At 44.9% G+C, this 17,326-nt stretch overlaps 1 protein-coding gene across 1 annotated transcript in view; it reads right to left on the bottom strand.

Annotated features, from left to right (window-relative positions):
- The window catches only part of PPP1R1B (protein phosphatase 1 regulatory inhibitor subunit 1B), a 308,729-nt gene that overhangs the window by 198,042 nt on the left and 93,361 nt on the right, over window positions 1–17,326 (bottom strand). The window contains exon 2 of the mRNA XM_069634725.1: window positions 14–77. Coding sequence (XP_069490826.1) covers window positions 14–77 — 64 coding nt within the window. The remainder of the gene's footprint in view (window positions 1–13; window positions 78–17,326) is intronic.

Raw genomic sequence — 17,326 nt, 5'->3', positions numbered from 1 at the left:
CGCAGGCTCTTACCTGGTGAGGCCGGATCCCCGGGCACTCTGAACAGGGTCGCCGGTGTGGGTCTGCGCCTTCTGATCTGTGGGGAGAAGAGAGCACGTTCCTTAGACATCTCACGGGGTGCCAATCCTTAACAGTGCAAAAGGGGCATTATCTGCAATAATCGTTGCACACAAAAAACTGCTCTGTGGCCCTTTAGGTGGGGGTGGGACACACCCCAGATTCAAGACACCATACAAACCTAGACTGAAGATCCCCATTTGTTTGCGTTTATATTTGCAAATATAATTGGGATTATTATGTAAATAAATAAATAAATAAATAAATAAATACAGGATCTTTATCTAAGGTAGCATGACTTTTAATCTGACTTTCAAGAGCAGGCCTAGGTGCTGCACGGCCTCTCTGTCCACTGGGGCTGAGAGGCCAGGGTTTGCGCTTTGCTGCAGAGAGGGTGGGCGGCTGCACTCTTTGCTCAAGCCTCCTGTGTTTCTGCGTAGCAGAAGGGACGCCACCCCCACGCCTGCAAGTCACACTCATGACACGAGATGAGCCTTGAGGTAACAAGCTCACCCTCGTCTGTTTGCGTTGCATGCATAATATTGGCTTTTCTGCTAAACAGAACAGTGCAGGAGGCGCCCCACCGCAATTCAGCCATTTCCTAAAACGTTGTCTAGGCTTCTGATAATTGCACTCAATTTATTATTTCTTCGCCTTGCTCTCTTTGTTTTATCACAAAAGTGCACAGAGTTCACGTGCATTCCAGATAGAATTTTGCACAAAGGTGCATTGAGTGACCATGTGCTGTTATGCACAAAATGCAAACATAATTAACTGCAGATTGTCACATTCCAAATGCCATACAGAGTGAAAAGAAAAACCGTTAAAGTGTCTTGAGCAAATTAGTGCCGGGTGGCAGCCCGCCGCGGCAGCTCGGCCTCTGCTGGTGCCATCATATGGAGTCTTGTAACACACTAATATCCTGTGCTCCTAATGTTACATTACACAATCTTGTACAGCACATAATGCGCGCTCACCATCCTGTGTTCCTGATGTTACATTACACAACCTTGTACACAATCTTGTACAGCACATAATGCGCGCTCACCATCCTGTGTTCCTGATGTTACATTACACAATCTTGTACCTCACATAATGCGCGCTCACCATCCTGTGTTCCTGATGTTACATTACACAATCTTGTACCTCACATAATGCGCGTTCACCATCCTGTGTTCCTGATGTTACATTACACAATCTTGTACAGCACATAATGCGCGCTCACCATCCTGTGTTCCTGATGTTACATTACACAACCTTGTACACAATCTTGTACAGCACATAATGCGCGCTCACCATCCTGTGTTCCTGATGTTACATTACACAATCTTGTACCTCACATAATGCGCGCTCACCATCCTGTGTTCCTGATGTTACATTACACAATCTTGTACCTCACATAATGCGCGTTCACCATCCTGTGTTCCTGATGTTACATTACACAATCTTGTACAGCACATAATGCGCGCTCACCATCCTGTGTTCCTGATGTTACATTACACAATCTTGTAAAGCACATAATGCGCGCTCACCTAGGCATGGGGAGTCGGATGGCATAGCAGAGAACCACGCAGCAGTGGCTATAAAGTCTTTGTCCTATGTATCTTTTTCAAGTGATATTTGTGTAAACCTGTGTCTGGGAGATTCATTTTATGCCAACCTCCTCTCCTGGGAAGGACACGTGGATGGTTTCAACAAACCTCTGGGTGAATACTAGATTGTGTGGTGCACACTTGCAGCATCTTGGCGGTAACTTGCCTCTCTGATTTGCCAGCCATAAAACAGCCCTCTAGGAGTGATGGCACGGCCACCCTAATCAGCCCTCCAAGAAGGGTGGGGTTTAACTCTGCTGGACTACACGCCATGCCTTTCCCGCTGTTGGGCGTGCAGTCTGCAGCCGTACAGGTCTAAGCGGGACACAGAGAATGATTCCTGCGCAAGGCCCGATGCCTTCGGAAGAGCTGGGACTACTGGAAGGGTATTGGGCCAATACCCTTCCAGCAGTCCTGCGTATTCGGTTTGTTAAAAAAAGGGACCCTGCGGTGTCAGCTCCGACCCACGTTACTGGGAGGGAACTGATGCTGCAGCGGTACAGGAGTGTCGACGGCACACTGCTGTGTGTGCCGCCGTAAAATGTAAGAGGGTGGTTGTAGGGGGCTGTGGGATGGCAGAAAGTGATCTACCTGCTCACTAAGCAATGGGATTTTGCGATTTCGATCTTTTTGGATTCGCAATTTCCTGATGCGCAGTCATCACGTAAATACTGCTGGAAGATGGGGAATGTGTCCTAAAGCACCAGAGCGGGCCTGGACAGGAGAGTGAAACCTAAGAGAGTGAAACGCTTCACTTAATAACCAGAGACCAGAAGAGTAAACTGAGAGCCATAGGCCCCTTCCCTGTGTGTTGAGGCACCCACCGTGCCACTTAGTGCAAAGCAGGGCTGAAAATGGACTGCAGCTGGGAACTATTGGGCTCCTGGTTATAGCCTAGAAGAGCCTGACTAGCTTGAAACCAACAACTACTAGGAGCTGACTACCCAGGCCAACATTTGGCCAGAAAACCCCACCTTTGTGAATTTTAACTCTAAGTTTGGAACAATCAATAAACAAACATTAGCACACATGTATAAGACACTTAACCTTTTAACTGCCATGGGTCCCCCCCAGTGCCAAGGCCTTTTTTGGTGATTTTGGTATTTAGCCATTCAATGCCTTCTAACGTTTTCTGTTTCATTAACCCCTTAAGTGCCAAGGACGAGGTATCTCGTCCTTGGCAACAGGGGGGTAATCCCAAGGACGAGATACCTCTCCCTTGGCACTTAATTAAAGCAAAAGGGGTCATAAATAATAGAAAAAATTGTAAGTTTTCATTTTATGGGGAAAAGAGGTTTGCGGAACGCCATGTACTAGTGACCTCCTCGTTACTCAGCAGGAACTCTGGTCACTGTTTTATGCTGCATACACAGGGGGTGCTCATAGCTCCTGTTTATCCAATCCTAATTTCGATCCCTGCAAAGGTGCCGCGGAACTTGCGTCTGAACAAACCAGACCTGCGAGTAAAGCTGCACCTTTGCTCTTCGCCATCTTTACATCTCAAGAGCAGTTGTTTCATCACTACACATCCCAAAAGTAAGTCTTCATCCCCCAGTGAGTGGCAAACCTAAAGGCAACATTTGGTAGCAGTCCTCATGTTGCTGACAGGCTTTTGCCCAGCACACTTGGCCTATGATATGACATGATAGGTTATTTAGTACATGTTTAATACCCAGAGGTTTCTAAGCGCGGACCCAGGGATCGAACCTGTGGTGCTCCATGCCGGCTAGATTCAAGGCGAGCATGTTGCCGCTGAGCTATCCTCCTGAGAAGAGCAGGGCACACCAAGGCCACCTGGTGGGTGCCTGGAAGCGCTGCAGACTATTTTTGATGAATGCCACATTGTTTCGCCTTTAAGCGGTCGGTAACGGAGACCTTTTACGCCAAATTGATTTTTTCCAGATTTCAAGAGTCTTTTTATACAAACCTAAAAGACAATATTCACACACAAATCTCTATTTTTCTTTCTTTCATTGATTTATAGCCATAATTGCTTAGTAAAATTATGAAATAGTTCTAATAATCTTGGCTTTTAAGTTAAGCTCTTTTAACTCTTAACTGTAATGCTTTTTGAAATGTGTAATATTTGCATACTCTAGCACCTCTGCCGAGTTAAGCCTTTGAACTCAGCCGGCGCTACTAAAGGTGAGGGTACTTGAAGACGACTCTTTGACTGCCTGCCCTTGGAGCCCCTGGATATGGTATTGTGCGATCTTTGCTAAAGCATACTAACCCTGAAACCACTCTCCCAGTCCTGCCCACCAATATAGTTTGGTTCCATGTCATTTCGCCGATGGCATTTTCATGGCTGCCTTTTTTATGTGGACACGATTATGAAAAAAGTAATCAACATCTTTTTTGGGGTGTGGGTTCCCCCCAAGCTGCCTCTCCCCCACCTATTTTTTACTATTCCCACCCTTGCCCAACCCCTTATCTGCCCTTTCCCACCCCCCAAAATGTCATGATTTTTTCGTAATAGTGTCCACGTAAAAAAGGCAGTCATAAAAATGGCATTTGATGAAACGACGGTATACCATATGTTTGATATGGTTATGATCAGTTTGGAGAAATGTGGCTTGTAGAGCGGGGAGAAGGTGAGCCGTGCTGTGGTGAGTGGCAAAGTCACATTTTAGTTTCTGACCCTATACGGTACAGCTCCATCACTCACCCGCGCCTCTCTGGCTTCATAAGCATTAGGCAAGTCTCAATTCATTGCAATTATTTGCAATTTGTGATTTATATTGTGACGGCGCTATGCATGTCAATCCCAGAGTTAACTCAGAGGTAAAAACAATTGGCAGACCAGCAAATCTTCAGGGCCTTATGAAATGTATGCCATGCAAGAGTCTTGGGAGGATAGCTCAGGGGCAACATGCTCCCCTTGGAAGCAAGACGACACGGAGCACCGCAGGTTCGATCGCCGGCTCCGTGCTTATAAACCTCTGGCTATTAAGCGCATTATAAATAACCTATCATATTATTGTAAATAGGTGTCCATAGAACGAATAGATGGGAAGAGCGGGTTCCAAAGTCATGGGGCAGTTACAGGAAATCTAACGCCGCCCCTATGTTTAAAGTTCCACTGCATATATGCCTGCCAATCTGTAACTAAGAGCCCTCCTGGCACCTCTCTGTAATCTTAAGTCTGCGTATCCTCTGTAACAGCGCCCCAATGCCTTTGGGCTGCAAGTGCGCTTAACAAATGCAAATAAATAAAATAAAATAAAGTTAGTAACAATAAATTGGTTCTGATACTTTCATCGTAATGATCTGGGGGGGTCTATATGGCAGAATTTTGTTTGGGAGATAAAGGTGGGCTAGTACCTGAAGATACTTGAAGGAAGAGCACTTTGAGGGTAATTTGACATTTAACCGGTGGCAGTAATCGGTTCTCTTTGAGGAAGTTGGAATATCTGAACTTTTTGTACTCCATCTCTCCCCCTCTCCCGATGATCAGGGATGGCCAAGTAAAGCGAGTTGCAGTAATCGATCCTTGAACTGATCAGAGGACAGGCAACAGAAGGGAGGTCCTCTTTCTCAACGCAAGGCAACATGAGGCTCAAACACTTCCATGAGCCCTCACTCATTTCCCATCATTGAGGCTTCAGAGCCAGCCTCATTCGCTTCCATCAAGCCTCAGTCTTTCGACACCAAAACTCTCCTGCCAGCCGTAAACACCTCAAAGGAGACACACACATCCCCCCACTTCAATAGAGTCACACACATCCACACGCGATGGCGCTCGTAGGCTCCCTAACGGAGTCTCACATAGGCCCCTCCACATATCCGTCTGTGTCATAGGACCAGGGCTTTACGTGGTGTAAGAAATAGAGGGGGGGCCTCATTTGGGGGCGTGGCTTGTGGGAGGGGCATGGCCTAAAAAAGTACGTAAACCGTAAGGTATGCACACAAATATATATAAATGTTATATATTCAAATATGTAACATATTTCTATGTTTATAAAAGATGGCTTGAAAAGTACACAAACCATAGTGAGGTGCGCACATAAATGTGTAAATGCTTACATTTATATATTTGTTTGCGTGCCTTACTATGGTTTGTGTTCTTCAAGATGGCTTGAAAAGTAAACAGACCATAGTAAGGTACACTCACAAATATATAACATTTACATATATTTGTGTGCAAACCTTACGGTTTGCATACTTTTCAAGCCATCATTTAAAAACATTTCTATGTTTATAAAAGATGGCTTGAAAAGTACATAATTCAATCCATCTTTTATAAAGCTTTGCCGACCGACAAAGCCCGAGGAGTCTTTGTCCGTCGGCAAATCTTTATAAAAGATGGGTTGAATTGCATACTTTGCAAGCCATCTTTTATAAACCACGAAGCATGTCGAGGAATTCACAGGTTCGGCCTGGGCAGGGGGTGGGGAAACAAACACAGTAACTTCCTCTGCTCTCCACACCTGAGACCCGCTGAGTCTTCAAGCATCCCCAATTCAACATGTTCTTCCTGGTTACCTGCCTCTTAGAGATCCAAGTTGTCACTGCTGCTTTACTACAACGTGGTTTTGAGCCAATCGAGAATGCTTAACTCCAAAGGCACGTCGAGGGAGGAATACTGTGCTCTAGCGCCTTGAAGCATCTGTGCGCTAGATGGAATTACCAATAAAATATCTCAGACCAAATAACCGGACAGTCTCAAAGGAGATGGTAGTCAAATAATGCTTTAATGTCAATGAAGTAAAGCCGGGATAAACACTCATCAAATCGATTCATACAGGATCACAACGTCTTTTGATTATACCCAGTTTATATAATGCTAAATGCATCATCTATGATGTCATCCTGCATGGCAAAGTGTAAAACCTATCAAGGGGTGGGACTGGATTAGGGGAACATGTCTACATATAGAAAATACACATGTTATTCCCTCATTGGCGGTCTCTTGGCTGCGAGACACACACTGAGCTACTTCTAGACACGTGGTGTAATATACTCACCATGCAGGGAATATGGCAGCAGAATAATACTTTGCAACATTATATGAAAAAGTGCATGGCAGGCTTTTCTGATTGGTTGGCAACTGAAATCCAACCTCGGACATTTGGCTTGCTAGCAGCATGTACATAGAAATGAAACACAGGTGCTTGGAGATACGTCAGCGCTCCCCTTGTTTTCCCAATTAGTCTACCCTCTCTCATCAGTAGGCCTCATGCCAGTGTCTTCTGTTTGAAGGATGACCTTGCCAGTCATTCGAGGGAGTGTAGGCACACCATTAACTTAGCTTCAGACTTAATGAACAGCCCTTGTTTGGGTTACAAGACCATGAATCTGTCCTTGTCGGCGGTGCATTTAACACCATTAGATTCAATTATGCTGGGTGCAGTTGCTCCTCTTGGCCTTTAGATACTTGCTCACTCTATCCCATATAAACTTCGTGCTCTTTTAATTGTCTAATATTTGGCATCCGTAAATATTCTTGTTCTTCCTAATCTTTGCGCATTATGTCCTCACACATGGTCTGCTCGTTAGACTCCCTTTGTGCTTTTTCTCAATCTCTCGAAATAGCATCCTTGAGTCCAATCCAATGTACTCCTCTGTTTTGCAAGGGAAACAACTTCCTCATCATCTTTCCATTTTAAGATCCTGGGCTTCTTATTTTGAGGTAGCTGGGTTGATTGACATAAGCCGTCGTCCATCTTCTTCTAATGGTCGCCCAAAATGTTGAATATATACCTCTCATAAGCAAGCTTCTATGTATTCTTTCTACCTTGCGTTTCAGCGTATTTGCAGTTACTGACCCATGAGTTCTCTGTGTTCGTGAGTACTGCATCAGAGAGTTCATGTTTCTCTTAGTGCTTCAGTTACATCGTCATTCTTAAGTATTTTCATATCATTTCAACATATGTTCTTATATCTTCTTTATTCCATTCTTTCGCTATTGACAGACTTTGTTTTAACGCACATACATTCTATCCATGGCTGCATTTCGACAGCTTGGCAAAGTACATCCTTTTTGGTAACTTTCCTCCACTATGTCAGCTTGCGGGTATACTCTGAAGGGTCGTCTGAGTGCATATCGTCTCTTATATACTCGACGTGGTGCAGGGTCATTGCAAGGATTCAGCCATGGGTTCCCCATCATGGCTCTTCGTCTATCATCGCAATATTATGGTGGCAAGGGGGCGGGGACTAGGAGAAGACGCGTACATCCTCCTCTACAATAGCATCCATCCTGTGCCGTTCTCCTTTGTGATTCTGATCACAGCTGGCTTAATAGTAGTGTGTGGCTGAGTAGGCACTTTATCTACTGCTCATCCTTGTACTCCTGCACAGCAGTAGGCATTCCATCACCTACCCTCATACACTCAAAAGAGGTCACATTCCTTGCACTATTTCTACCTTATGCATTGCAATAGCGTCTCACTCATTTCCCCATCATTGATTCTCAATCACTAACATCATACGCTTCAATAGAGCCACATTCATTGCTCCAGTGCACCTTCAAATACTTCAGTGGAATCACACACATTGCCCATACATTGCGATAGAGTCTCAATCCTCCCCTCTTCACGAAATCTCAATCACTATCTGCATACACTTCAGTGGCGTTATAGCCAGTGCATCCGCACTGCCTTACACATTGGAAGAGTCTCACCCGTTCACCAACACTGAATCTCAATCGCTGCACTCGTGCACTCCAATGGAATCACACCAATTGCCCCATTGCTCCTTCAGACACTGCAATGGAATCCCACTCCTTGCCCCATCAATGGGGATCCTACATTTAATGTTTTCTCTCACAGATCCCATGTCTGGCAACCCCTTCACTTGAGTCTCACTCATTTTCCCTCCATAAGCCTCATACAATTCAGAGGATTCACACTCATTTCACCATTGCTGCCTCATACATCCCCTCATACACCACACTGAGGTTTTACTAAATCTATGCAATTGCCCTCACACGCTTAATGCATTCAATCCAGCATAATGGTCTCACACTTCAACAGGAGCCTGTTTCCCCATCACCAGTGTCTCTGTGCATTTCTATGGAGTCTCACTCACTTCCACTCCCTAGCCTCACACACTTTAATGGTATCACACGCATTACCCCATCAGGGATCTTATACTGTGACAGTCTCAATCATTACCCGTCAATGGCCGCACAAGTCAGTGGAGTCTCACTCATTCCTAGTCGCTGTCGTCACTCTGGAATGGATTATCCCTCATCACTAGCTCACCCTCATCCTATTGGACCTCATCATGAGTTGGGTTGTATCCCAGCAATAATTGCACCGAGATACTGCCCAATGCAATTAGCATTACTGCAACTCGGTCTGGCGCAATTTGCGCTGGATCCCGAGTTGTGGGGGGCTGTAAATCCCCATTCCCATTAGATCCAATTGGGTTGGGAGGTGCTATTACCGCTGGTGGTAATAGCGCTGAAAATGGCCTGGAAGCCGGCGCATTCACCTCCAGCTTTGAGCTGGAGGTGATTGCCCCGGAAAATGGGATTGAGGGGAGCAGTAAATGCAGTAGTAATAGCGTTACCACTGCATTTTACCGCTCCAACCCACCTCGTGATGAGTCCAGTCTTTAATGGCACCTCACTCATTCTGCACATCAATGGCCACTAGCATTCTCTTCAATGATCACTCTTTCACACACCATGCTCTTCATACATTGCAATCAAGTCTCATTCATTCTGGATGGTCACTCGTTAGCACCCTGGATGGAAGGTTGGAATCAGTAGCGGAGGCAGCTTTTGGTGCCGGGGGGGGGTAGATAATAGGGTGCTGGCGGGAGGCTGGGGGGGCACACTGCGCATGCACTGGGCACCAGGGAGACCCAGGGAGGCCGCCCCTCTGCCACCACACTGGCTCTGCCTCTGGTCGGAATGCTGTGAGAACCAATTACCACCGCTATAGCCATGGATCCTGGCGCTGGCTCTGCTCCCAATACCGCACTGACCCTACTCCTTCACAATGCTCTCTCTCATCTTGCTCTCTCACTGCCGGCCGTCCACTCGGCACATCCTGCTCCCCTCACAGTCTCTCTGAGCCTCTCCTGGTGCCACCTGTTCCGCAGCACTGAAGCAAATGGTGGGCACCAGCTGCCAGGCTCTCCTTCGTTTGCTCGGTGGCCATGTCAAAGTGGCTTCCCCTTCCCTGCTTGTTCTTCGTTTGCTCGGCAGCCATGTCAAAGTGGCTTCCCCTTCCCTGCTTATTCTTCGTTTGCTCGGCGGCCATGTGAAAGTGGCTTCACCTTCTCTGTTTATTAGTATTGGCTATAAACCCCTCCGGTAAATTGAAACTATCAGATTGGAGTATAGCTAGATGGGAGATGGGATGTGAGGATTGACACGCAGCTTGTGGGCGTTTATTGGTTATTCAGACACCAAATAACGGCCAATGGTCGTCCTAATCCCACAGGCCATTCCCACCCACTAGCTGACCCTCCCCACCTTAAACACACCAGCCTTGGACCTCTTTGACCTAGCTTTGTAAAGCAGTAGCATCAAACGTTGTGCTGTAAAGGGCCTGCCAGTGTTATTTCGAAGCAGTCTTCAGAAAGTTAATGATTTAATTGTAGCTATAAAGGCACTACTGGTGTAATAAAAATGTCTTAACTAAGTGTGTTTTCAGCCACTTCATTTTTAAGTGTATGTGTGTCCTTGTATCTCTTCCGTGCACTGAAGTCCTGCCAAAACAATCATTAGCAAAGCAAACAGTGTTTGCCTTGTATATAGGTATTAGGCATTTGCGGGGCATTGCTATCATATGCCCAGATACTCACACCAGTTTCCAGCTGTTGTCAATTACTGGCCATGTATTACCATGATGGCAGTGCCTAGCAAATGCCTAACTCAAGGCAAAACGGTTGGCTGTGCCAATGCTGGTTTCTTTTTCTCCCCTTGTCATGGGCTGCAATTAGCACCCGGGCTGGCTGATGGTTGCTAATACCTATATCATTCGGATGCCCTTAGGCAATATTGGTTGCCAAGAGCCCTTAGCCTTCCTTATGCTCCCTCGCTTCGCCCAGGTCCATAAGTCAGGCTTCCGGGCTCTCAACAATTACTATTGCTGAGGGATCCAAGCAATAATACTTAATTTTCTACATCAATGGCCTCATGCACTCTAATGGAGTCTCACTCATTTCATGTCACTGAACTCTTATGCTTCAGTGAGCTCATTTAATCCATATCACTGACCTCATACACTCTAATGGAGTCTCACTCTTTCCTGTCATGGCCTCATACACTCTAATGGAGTCTCACTCATTTCCTGTCATTGCCTCATACACTCTAATGGAGTCTCACTCATTTCCTGTCACTGAACTCTTATGCTTCAGTGAGCTCATTTAATCCACTGACCTCATACACTCTAATGGAGTCTCACTCATTTCCTGTCATGGCCTCATACACTCTAATGGAGTCTCACTCATTTCCTGTCATGGTCTCATACACTCTAATGGAGTCTCACTCATTTCCTGTCATGGCCTCACACACTCTAATGGAGTCTCACTCATTTCCTGTCATGGCTTCATACACTCTAATGGAGTCTCACTCATTTCCTGCCACTGATCTCTTACACTTCAGTGGATTCGCTCTCATTCTGCACATCACTGGCCTCCTACACTCTAATGGAGTCTCACTCATTTCCTGCCACTGATCTCTTACTCTTCAGTGAGCTCATTCAATCCACATCACTGACCTCATTGCACTCTAATGGAGTCTCACTCATTTCCTGTCACTGATCTCTTACGCTTCAGTGAACTCATTCAATCCATATCACTGACCTCATGCACTCTAATGGAGTCGCACTCATTTCCTGCCACTGATCTCTTCCACTTCAGTGAGCTCATTCAATCCATGTCATTGACCTCATACACTTAAGTGTGATCATGCTCATTCCATGTAATTGGCCTAATGACTCACTCATTCAATAAGGCTGGCCTCACACTTCAGTCGACCCTCAATGAATTCCCATGGCGGACGGCACACACTTCAGTGAGTCACACTCACTCTCACTTCACTCACCTAAACACTTCCATACAATACCACTAACCTCTTTCATGGACCTCATTCACTTGAATGAAGTTTCACTGACTCTGAATAAATGCCCTCGAGTATTTGTGCAACTCCAGCGCCTCTAAATCCCCTGATCCTGGCCTCATTTTAATTAAAGTTCTTATTTACCAGCTGGAAGCCATGCTGTGCCCAGTTCCTTGGCGGCAACAAAACAACATTCCTTCCTTTATAAATCAGCACTAGGACTCGCCAGGGAGCGGGGTCACGTGGATCTGTGGAATTCTGGCACAACACAACCAGAGGTAACGCCGCTGATAACAACGATCCAACTGAACACCAACAAGAGTCAACATCACTGTCCACAACAACTAAAGACAATTGCACTAATAAAGCAAACCAGTATGACACAATTACCAATAACAACCCAAGTAACCAGAAATCCAAAGTAAACAACCTATGGCGACACCATTACCTCCAGAAATCCAAGATGACACCCCTGCCAACAACAAATTGATGGCAGCTCTCCACTACCAACAACCCATGGTGGATTCAACAGCCGTAACAAACGAAGTAACCAGAAATTCAAAGTAAGCAACCTGTGGTGAGACCATTAGCGATACACAATACCTCCAGAAATCCAAGATGTAACCCTACCAACAACAAATCGATGGAAGTTCTCCACTACCAACAACCCATGGTGGAGTCAACAACAATAACAAACTAAGCAACCAGAAATCCAAAGTAAACAACCTATGGCGACACCATTACCAATACACAATACCTCCAGAAATCCAAGATGGAACCCCTGCCAACAACAAATCGATGGAAGCTCTCCACTACCAACAACCCATGGTGGATTCAACACCAATAACAAACTAAGTAACCAGAAATCCAAAGTAAACAACCTATGGCGACACCATTAACTCCAGAAATCCAAGATGAAACCACTGCTAACAACACATTGATGGCAGCTCTCCACTACCAACAACCCATGGTGGAGTCAACACCAATAACAAACTAAGTAACCAGAAATCCAAAGTAAACAACCTATGGCGACACCATTGCCAATACACAATACCTCCAGAAATCCAATATGGAACCCCTGGCAACAACAAATCGATGGAAGCTCCCCACTACCAACAACCCATGGTGGATTCAACACCAACAACAACCTGGGCCAGCCCGATTACAAACAATAATTCAAGTTGACTGTAAACCATCGACAACCCTAATTAATAGCCACAAATGTAAGGTAACACCACTCCCAGCAATAGCCCAATGTGGTCGCACTGCCAACAACAGATCAAACAATCCACACTGTCGACAACAATATTCCAAGATGACATCAATGACAGCAACAACCAAGGTTATGCCTCGCTACCAAAAATATCATAACTTCATTCCACAACACTGCAAACCCCTAAAAGAATACAACTCCAAATGGAAGAAGAGCAAGGTAAAGCCACAAAAAAAGAAAGAAAACTCGCCTGTGGTAACACAATTGGAGAATGCCGGATAATCCTATATCAATACTGAAAGCAAACCAAGCCAGACCCTCTGATAACATCTACCCAATCCAAAACCTCTAACACAACCAACACAACTCCAGACCCATATCATTGCCAACCTAACCCAGTACCTAAACCTGCACTGAAACGAAATCCAAGTTAACCCCAGTGCTATCCACAATCCAGCATTACACCAATACAACTCAGGTTAACAATACCACCATCAACAACTCAAAAAAGCACAATTACTATTAAGGAAATGTTTCTTTGTGTAACTTCCCCTCCATTGATTTCAATGGGAACCCCCAGCCTATTTGTCTATGTCTTTGCACTCCGGGTGCTTTTGGGGTTAGTCTGGTCTTTTAAGCCTCACTCACCTGCTCAGCTCACATGCTTTGGGGGTACCGGTCAACCCTAAAGCTCCCAGAGCAGGGAGATTGTGGCTGTGTGTTCACTCCTTAACACAAGCCACCTTCAGTGGAGGGTTACAGGGAGACTTTATTTCCCTTTTTCGTTTTGGCCAGCTACAATTGTGTTCCATTCTAGGTGTGTACAGGACAGGATGGTGGCATTAAACAGTGTTTTACATTCATTTCCATTGCACTTTCGTGGGCCATCTTTTTTACTGCGACAGTGCCACTTTGGGTACCATACTCAAAATGGCTGCTCCACTTAGTTTTAAATCCTGTCCTTCTACCATCTTGCTTTTTTCGCTTTCTTTCTGCACTAGGAGGATGGAAAAATCGCATGTAAAATACTGCACATTTGCAGGATTAAGTCTGGGATTCCCAGTCAGTCCTGGTCAGTGTTTTATGTGACAGGAACTGGTTGAAACTGGGATTGGAACTCTCAGGTCCCAATCCATGTCTGGTCACAAGTTCTCTTTGCTCAAACAACTGATAAATTACATCAGCCAAGGCACAAACTTAAGAACGTTGGCGGCACTAGCTTCGACACCTCTGCCCCCAGCCTTTGCAATTCTATTCCACTGGAGTTGAGAACTATCCCAGCCCTCTTAGCTTTAAAAAAGCTATCAAGACCATGGGCCTCATTATGAATATGCCGGTCCGGAAACAACGGTAACGGTAAGCTTACCAGTACCGTTGTTTCCGGATCGGCATACTCCCGAGTTCTGCTCGCGGGTGCCTTTTTGTCCACCAGGTCTGACCTGGCGGGCAGACCGGCACCCGCGAGCAGACCATGCCGGATGCAGCAACACCATTCTGAATGGTGCCGGTGCATCCGGCCCGCCATTCCCATTGAGCCCTACGGGGCTCAAATGGGAATGGGGAGCATATTTTACCATCACCCGGGAATGGGAAATTACCGTAATGGCCTGGTAATTACCCATTCCTGGGCGCCAGTAAAAACACGACTCCGGTGGCAGCTGTGCCGGTTTTTCCAGCACGGCTACCGCCGTAGTCGTACTGAGGCCCCTTAGACTCCTTTACTTGGATCTTCTGAATAACCCGGATTATCTGATGCTGACATATCTGTGACCTCGACTCCCCGCTTTTATGTTTGTGCATTCTGTCTCCTGTTATTCATGCGCACTGAGGCCTCTGCGCATGCGGCGCGCTATAAAAACTACTTAATAGTAATAATAATAATAATAATAGTAGTAATCGACATTTCACCAAGGGAACGGCTGTTTCTGTGCAGATGTGAGGCTGCTATGTCGATAAGGTTGTGTGTACTATGTAGTATCCTCGTTTACCTGCAAGTGTTTTGTCCTAATAAATACATAACAGTATAATGTATACATCAGCGTGACCTTCATTACTTGACAATCTGTAAGTGTTGTTAATTGTACCTACATACCAAGGGCTCGATCTCCTAAATTGAAGCCTCACTGCATACGAGGGTGATGCACAGAAAGAGTTTGGTTAGACCAAGTGTGAAAGCCCTGTGCTTATCCACGAGTCTAGCCTTTCAAAACCCTACATCAGTGCTTGTTTTGAAAATCCTTCCAAAGAGTTGCCAACAACCAAGTGTAGCAAAACTACAAAAGAAAAGTCAAAGCAACATTTGTTGCCAGCAACAACCGAAAGTGACACCTCTGAAAACACCAACCAAAGTTATCTCATCCAGCAACACCCTTCAGCGCTCATGAGTACAGCAACCCCTGTTTACACAACTACAAGATGCCATTCCATCTAACCTTGGACAAATAAACCATATCAATACCTTGACCAGCAACAACACACATCTAACACCTTTTAAAACTCGAAGCACCAACTCATCTAGAACCAACAAATCAACAAGTTGAAGACAAAACAAATGTACACATCTCACAATTTACCAAATATCCATAGTAACAACCACATCCCAAAGAACGGATCTCAAATCAATCAAAAGTGCACGTATACCAGCAAACTAATGCACCAAAACAACCAACAACAGCCAAAATAAATGTTCATATTAGAAAATGCCAATTTAGCAACTGTAACACGAATCACACCTTAACAATACCAATATTAAGGATACTAACCATTACGAGACAAACAGACCACCTTTTTCTGACAATATTGTAAAGCAACACCACAATCAATAACAACCAAAGCAAGGCCTCTACTAATGCAAACTTAAATAGCATGACTGTGATCAGTAAGCAGCATAAATATGTCACTTCCATGAGCAGCCCAGGTGACCACCCCAACCAAACAGAACACAATCCAACTTCAGCACATCAGGAAAGCCTATCTTCTCTGTCACCAGAGTAGCACTCCTCCGACTTTTACACTTTCTACTGGTACTGACAAAAGAAACCTTCCTACAAATCACAACCTTAACTAACACTTTTACCAGAACATGCGTCACACATCCAAAACACCACCACCGCTAATGCTAACTCATGCCAATACATGGACCAGCAGAATACAAAACACCACACCCATTAATAACATAAGCACTCTACTAAAAACATGCGAAATAAGCACTTCCGACTAGCCAATAACAGCTTACACCTACACATCTATTAAAAGTAACAAAAATAATCATAGTGAACACAATAACCAAAATGAAAATATGTGCCATCACCAGCCAAAGCCAGCACCTCCGCCAACAAATTAAAACATTAGCCTTAACCTACACCAATATTTCAACCAAATACCCTTAAAACATTACCTGAAATAATAACACCTCAAATCAACACCGCTACAAATAATAATCAAAACTAACACAAGAAAAAACAACTACAACCAACTCTTCTGACAAGCATAACCCACAAACCCTAACTAACAATTACAGGCAATCAACCAGGTTGCCAAGAATAACCCAATCCTACATCTGAAAACCACACTTCAGCTAACAACCTCTAAAAGCAGCACATCTACTAACAACAACACAAACACCACTAGCAACAACAGCCCAAATAAAACATCAAACAATAATAAAAGCCTAACAACTTCATCAACAACTCATGCACATTTCTAAACAAATATTCAAACAAACAGCATCACAAATCATACTACAAAAAACATCAGCCCTTGGGCATCACCCCGAGTAACAAAAACCTACACCTCTATAAAAAAAAAAACATCCAATCAAACACCTCCCTCACCAACAGCTGGACCAAATATGTCAACTTGACCAGAAGCAACACCTTGACCAACACCAACAAGATAAAACAACACCACTACTTTCAGGAGTCTGACGAAGGCCACAGCTATCTAATCATGTGTCCTTCACCTCAGATGGGTAGAGGCTGTAGTTTATGGCTAGAAGAGGGGTCATCCATCCAGCATCTGGTTGTCTCTTTAAAGAAAACAATGTACTTGGTGTTGCTCATGGTAGACCTCTACCGTAGTGTTAACATAAGTGTGCGTTACAGGACTAGACGTAGCTCAGAGGTAACTCTGCAGGGTGATAGATCTTGCACACATGGAGCCGCCTCAAAAAATCTGTTGGACGAGTGGTAGAATCCTGGATTCTGCTGGCTCAAACATGGACTCAATGGACCTCATTACGAGTTTGGCAGAATTACCTCTGGTAATGCTGCCAAACTTCTTCACTCTTAACTTCTAATGAAAGAAAATCTGAAAGATTACAGTTATGGTTATTCCCGATTATGGGTTGCTATAGAGCCCCATTGGGTAATGGAGGAATTACAGCTGATGGTAAATCCGACATTTTATTTTAGGAAATACTTCTAGCTAAATGCTGGAGGTAT

Source organism: Ambystoma mexicanum, chromosome 13, assembly GCF_040938575.1.
Source record: "Ambystoma mexicanum isolate Mex_15411 chromosome 13, UKY_AmexF1_1, whole genome shotgun sequence".
Lineage (NCBI taxonomy): Eukaryota > Metazoa > Chordata > Amphibia > Caudata > Ambystomatidae > Ambystoma > Ambystoma mexicanum.
This window is presented reverse-complemented; position numbering and strand designations above follow the sequence as displayed.